Genomic DNA, 6,502 nt, shown 5'->3' with positions numbered 1-6,502 from the left:
CGCGCCGGGCGGCGGGGGTGGGATTCCCCTCCGCCCCGGTTCTTCTCGCTGTTTCAAATCCTGGCGGTCATGCCTGGGTCCCAGCCCCCCCGGGATTCACACGATGTGCAGCGGGTGTGCGGTAAAGTCGTGTTGAATAGGGAATACTGCCCGTGGCCGCCACCTCCCCGTGGCCGCTCCAGAATCTCACGTGGGCGGGGCTGAGCTTAGGCCTGCGGGTGGAAGGAGGGTCTGGGAGCTGCCCGAGCTTAGCAAGTGCACTGTAGAGTGTATGATCTGGGTGCGAGTCTTCATTTCCCAAGCCAGCCTTTAGTATCATCACTGCCCCCCCCCCCTTATAAAATGACTACATTCCAGAATTCCAATCGAGAGGCAGTGTTCTGGTTAAGAGCCTGGGCTTTGGTGTGAAGACCTGAGTCTGTTCTGCACTGGCCAGTTTCCTATCCACTCTGACCCTCTTTCATCTTTAAAATGGAAATAATAATCAATGCGTATCTCCTCGGACTTGCTCTTAACTCATGAATAGTTAGGTCCCATTACAAAGAGCTGGGATCGATGATTGTAGTTGTTACAAGCATGCTGGGAAGAAAGAGGGGACAGAAACTTGGGGTCATGAGAAGAGAGGGCTGAGGGACACAGGCTCTGCGTCCGAGGCTGTTGAAGGAGCTGAGACCGGGAGTTCCCTCCCGGGGAACTGGGCAGAGGGACTGAGGAGGGAAGGACAGGTAGCAGCAAGGGCGTCCCGGGTGGGAGAGTTGAGAGAGGAGCCTCTCTCTGGCCCATCTCCTTGGTTAAGAAGAAAGGAGCTGCTCATGGCAGCTGGAGGGAGGGAGTCAGGATGGCAGGTGGGACTTCCCACCGCTGGCGGGGGGAGCAGAAGTGTGCTGCGGCGCTTGCAGAGTCCCTGGTGCATGGGGTCCCGGCTACCTTTGCAGTGATCTCTGCCTCTTGATCACAGTTCAAAGAGGAAATCTCGCGGAGGTTTAAGGCTCAGCAGGATCAGCTGGTCCTGATCTTCGCAGGCAAGATCCTCAAGGATGGGGACACGCTGAACCAGCATGGAATCAAGGATGGGCTGACCGTCCATCTGGTCATCAAGACCCCGCAGAAGTGAGTTCCGGAGAGGAGCGGGTCCAGCTTGTGACTGGACCACTTTTCCCTATCCGATACTCTCTCGCCCACCCATGCCTAGAGCAGTGGTTCTTAACCTTCTGGCCCTTTAAATACAGTTCCTCATGTGGTGACCCACCCATAAAATTATTTTCATTGCTACTTCATAACTGTCATGTTGCTACTGTTATGGATCGTCATGTAAATATCTGATATGCAGGATGGTCTTAGGCGACCCCTGTGAAAGGGTCGTTGGACCGCCAAAGGGGTCGCAACCCACAGGTTGAGAACCGCTGGCCTAGAGGGTCTATGCCTAGAGGACCTATCCAGTGATGGCGGACCTTTTGAGCTTGGCACAAAGATGTATATTTTTGATATTTATTTCATATATTTAAATGCCATTTAACAAAGAAAAATCAACCAAAAAAAATGAGTTTGTGTGTCACCTCTGGCACACGTGTCATAGGTTCGCCATCACTGATCCTATACCAAGACCAGGAGAGTGACTCTTGAATGGGTTGGGTTGCCGGGCAGGCTTATGGGCTCCCCTGCAGGGGAACGGATCCTGACTTACATCTCCCAGAATGCCCTGGAGACAGATGATCCTAGCTCCTCCTTCCCTATCTGACTGACTGACTACCCGCTAGCATCACCCCACCCCAGCTTTAGTGTTGCTTAGGATGCAGCCTGGGTTGGGGCAGTAGCTGCACACCAAACACCGAGACAGTTGTCTTCCCTCTTCTTGTGTTCACGTAAACTAAGACTTTCTTCCTCTGTCCTCAGGGCTCAAGATCCAGCTGCTGCCACTGCTTCTTCCCCCTCTACTCCAGAGCCTGCCTCAGCGCCCTCCACCACGCCTGCTTCACCTGCCACCCCTGCCCAGCCCTCCACCTCTGGCAGTGCCACGTCGGATGCTGGCAGTGGAAGCCGGAGGAGCAGTGGGGGGGGTCCCTCCCCAGGGGCTGGGGAGGGCCCCCCCAATGCTACCACATCCATACTCTGTAAGCCCTTAGGCACTGGGGGTTGGGGGAGAGCCGAGAGAAGGGAGAAACATGGTCCCCACTCATGAACTGATGGGGATAGAGGACCCTGGACATAGGACTTTCCTAGGGGAGCATGGGCAAAGGTTAGAGTGGGGGGAAATGGGGCTGGGATATGGGGAACCGGGGGTGAAGACATTATAGGTAGGGACAAAAGTGGGTCCAACAGTAGCCAGCTGGGGAATATTGATTTACTCATTCAACAGGCCCTCAGGAGGTGCCCTCTCTGTGCTCAGGACTATGCCCAGCTCCCAGCCTCTGCCACCAAGAGGGCTCAGTCTAGTAGGCTGACCTCTCTGTCAGCAGGTTCAGGGCTGGGGCTGTGGGAATGCCTGGGAAAGGGAGCTGTGCGCAGCAGAGGGGCCCACCCTGGAGACCTGAGCTCAGTGGCTCTGACCAGGTGGAGGAAGGGCTCCTGCAGCAGACTGTGACCCTGCCTCCTCCCCGCAGCTGGCTTTGGGGGCATCCTCGGCCTGGGCAGCCTGGGTCTGGGCTCCGCCAACTTCATGGAGCTGCAGCAACAGATGCAGAGGCAACTGATGTCCAATCCTGAGATGCTGTCGCAGATCATGGAGAACCCCCTGGTCCAGGACATGATGTCTAACCCTGACCTGATGCGCCACATGATCATGGCCAACCCCCAGATGCAGCAGCTGATGGAGCGGAACCCTGAGATCAGCCACATGCTCAACAACCCTGAGCTCATGAGGCAGGTGGGTGTGAGAGAGGTGGGGTGGGGGTGTGCCTGCCCAGCCTTCCTTTCCGCACCTTGCCCTGCCTTGATTTGGTCATTCATTTGTTCAGCAGCCGTGTTTTGTACACTCGGGTCCAGTGATACAAAGACACAGGCCTAGCTTTTCAGGAACTCCTGGTCCTAAAGAAAAATGGGACAAGTGAGCCGACAATGATAATACAGTGTGATCGGTAATATCACACGGATAGTCCCAGGGTCCCCCAGGGGCACAGTGTAGGTCTTGAGTCTATACTCGAGCTCCAAGGAGGCCTCCTAGAGGAAATGTCACCCAAGCTGAGGTCCAAGGGAGGAAGCACGACCCAGAAGACGGACCAATGGACAGCAAGTGCAAAGGCCTGGGAGTAAAAGACAGTAAGGTATTCGGGGAGCATTGAGCATGGCCAGGGCCAAAGATCTGGGGATGGGAGTTAAAAGGTGTTGGTAGCATGGCCCCAGCTTGAATCCTTTCCCTCCTCAACATACCATTTACCAGGAGGCAGAGCTGGTGTTGGCCAGACAGACGAACCTGGCCTTGACAGCTGGCTCCACCGCTAACTGGCTGTGTGTCCTCAGGCAGTGAGTCTCTGAGCCTATTTTTTCTTCTGCAAAATAGGGACGGAGATACCTACTTGGGACCATTACTGTGGGGATTAAATGACTTGAATTCTGTAAATTAGTCCAACGCCTGTATGTAGTAGGTGCTCAAGAGATGTTAGTTTTTGTTTCTGCCTCCTCCCCTTCCTCATGTCCATTCTTACTCAATATCCTCGTGCTCCCTGACCCCTGACACCCCTGTGGGCCCCCTGAACCTGAAGGAGGGAAGCTGCTGCTGTGATCACTTCTGTGATCATTGTGTCTCACTGGAAAGAGCCAACTAGAATGCGCACAGGGAAGATGGTTGGAACCAAAATGACAGGAAGGAAGGAAGTCTAGTCAACCCTGTTCTCTACCGCAGTAGGCAGACCCTGGACCCTGGACCCTGGACCCTGGTCCTGATGCAGGCCTCCTCCTCAGGCCCACCCTTGGCAGGCTTGGGGCTCCCTGGTTCTAGGGCCCATTCTGTCTCTCTGCCTTCCCCACCAGACGATGGAGCTTGCTCGAAATCCAGCCATGATGCAGGAGATGATGCGGAACCAGGACCGGGCCCTCAGCAACCTGGAGAGCATCCCTGGAGCGTAGAGCGCCCTCCGCCGCATGTACACTGACATCCAGGAGCCCATGTTCAGTGCTGCCCGGGAACAGGTGGGGCCAGGGGCTGGGGCGTTAGGTGGGTTGTCTGGCCAGAGATTCCCAACCTCCAGACCCAGGAGAGCCTGGGGTGCTGTCTGCTCCTCTTTCTAGTCCCACCCTCCACCCCTGAGGGTGGGGCTTGGCTGGGAAATGGTTCCCATAATGCATAGTCAGGGATGGTCCAACTTGGCATGGGGCTGAGGCACTAGGGCAGAATGTAGCAGAGTTTCCCAGGGAAGTGGGTGAGGCATAGAGCCCAGGGATTTGATGTTGTTCTGAAAAACTTTTGGTACCAGGGGCTCAGAAGTTGTGGGTCAGACCTGGAGTCAAACAGAAGGGATACAACCTTCTAGAAGTGGTATCATGCTGTTCATATAGTTTTTAACTGTCTCAAGTGTGGTCCCTAGATCACCTGTGGTAGAATCACCTGGGGAGCTTGTAGTGATGAGATTCCGGGTCCCCACCTTTGAGCTACTAAATGACTCACTCTCTGGAATCAGCCTCTGGGAGGATGCACTTTTAAACTTAAAAAAAAAAAATCTTTTTAATTGATTTTAGAGAGGAAGGGAGAGGGAGAGAAAGGTAGAAACATCAATGAAGAGAATCATTGATCTCCTGCCTCCTGCACGCCCTCTACTGGGGATTGAGCCCACAACCCACAACCTGGGCACATGCCCTCCGGGAACCTAACTGTGACTTGGTTCATAGATTGATGCTCAACCACTGAGCCACACTGGCCAGACTGGGAATACGCACTTTTGCACTTTATTATTTTTTTTTAATATATTTTACTGATTTTTTACAGAGAGGAGGGGAGAGGGACAGAGAGCTAGAAACATCGATCAGCTGCCTCCTGCACACCCCCCACTGGGGATGTGCCCACAACCAAGGCACATGCCCTTGACCAGAATCGAACCCGGGACCCTTGAGTCTGCAGGCCAACGCTCCATCCACTGAGTCAAACCGGCCAGGGCACACTTTTGCACTTTAAAAATGCTTTATGAATTCTTTCCAAATGTACAACAAATATAGATAAAAATAGAGCATTCTGTCGTATCCATGTTGCCCTAAGATGTTGCCATATATAGTTTTAGTGCCTCTTTTGGTTCTTTTTTTTTTTTAGTTTCATTTACATCAAATACATTACACATTTACATGTTTCAAAATTCAAAAGGTACACAAAGTAAACAAAGGGGCATTTAAAAAGCATGGAAAGGAATATAAGCTCAATAAGTTATGCAAAAGGGACCCTATTTTCTTCTCCGACCACTTCTTTCTTACCCCAAGTTAATGAATGTTGTTAATATTTTGAATATTTTCCTGTACATATTTAATATTTGCAAATAAGACATTACAGATAGAATAGCAGCCTTCTCTATGGTTTTCTTCCTTTCTCTAGAGCTAAGTACCACCCTGAGGCTGGTGTTTGTCATTTTGATTCTTTGATTACCTATATATGTATCCATAAGTAATCTATAGTTTTGTTTTGCATATTTTTCAACCTTCTAGAAGTGGTATCATGTTGTTCATGTAATTTTTAACTTGCTAGTTGCAGGCCATTTTTAAAAATATATTTTTATTGATTTCAGAGGAAGGGAGAGGGAGAGAGAGATAGAAACATCAGTGATGAGAGAGAATCATTGATTGGTTGCCTCCTGCATGCTCCCTACTGGGGATCAAGCCCACAACCCAGGCATGTGCCCTTGACCGGAATCGAACTTGGGACCCTTCAGTCTGCAGGCTGACACTCTATCCATTGAGCCAAACCAGCTAGGGTGCTTTTTAAACATTTTTAAAAAGTTTTATTGAAGGATAATCAGTGACAGAAAGGTGCACGGAAGTGTACAGCTTGATGGATTTCCACAAACTGAACACCCTCCCGCAACCAGTGCTCATTTGGGAGGGAGGCTATCACGCGATTTTTTCCTTGTGGAAAGGAAAAAGCACCATGTCCGGAGTGGCCCATGGTATCCAATAGATTCCTCGTTCCTGCTGCCTCTGTCCTACACCAAGTCTCCACAAATGAGTGTATGTCTTTCTGGCTCTGCTCAGTCCCACTGGTCTGTCTGTCTGTCTTTGCAGTGCTACCACATTGTCTTATTTAAGCCTTAGCTTCCTCATTTCCAAAATGGAAGCAATATATTATAGCAGAAGTTTTCAATCATTTTGGTCTCAGGATCCCTTTATACTCTTAAAAATTATTGAGGATCCTCAAAAGCGTTTGTTTTTATGGGTTAGATCTGATATTCACTGTATGTAAAATTAAAACTAAGAAATTTTTTAAATGTTTATTAATTCACTTAAAAATAACAATAAATTCATTACATTAACATAAATAGCATATTCTTTTGAAAAAACTTTATTTTCCAAATCAGAACTTTAGAGGAAA

General features: G+C 50.4%; 1 protein-coding gene across 1 annotated transcript in view; it reads left to right on the top strand.

Annotated features, from left to right (window-relative positions):
- Positions 1–952: 952 nt before the first annotated feature.
- Positions 953–6,502, top strand: part of UBQLN4 (ubiquilin 4) — a gene marked incomplete at its 5' end in the record, with an annotated part of 11,400 nt that continues 5,850 nt past the window's right edge. The window contains 4 exon segments of the mRNA XM_015571744.1: positions 953–1,110; positions 1,894–2,111; positions 2,601–2,863; positions 3,967–4,125. Coding sequence (XP_015427230.1) covers positions 953–1,110; positions 1,894–2,111; positions 2,601–2,863; positions 3,967–4,125 — 798 coding nt within the window.

Source organism: Myotis davidii, unplaced genomic scaffold, assembly GCF_000327345.1.
Source record: "Myotis davidii unplaced genomic scaffold, ASM32734v1 scaffold208, whole genome shotgun sequence".
Taxonomy (NCBI): Eukaryota; Metazoa; Chordata; class Mammalia; order Chiroptera; family Vespertilionidae; genus Myotis; species Myotis davidii.
Note: the sequence above shows the minus strand (reverse complement) of the source record. Positions and strands in the feature narration are given on the sequence as shown.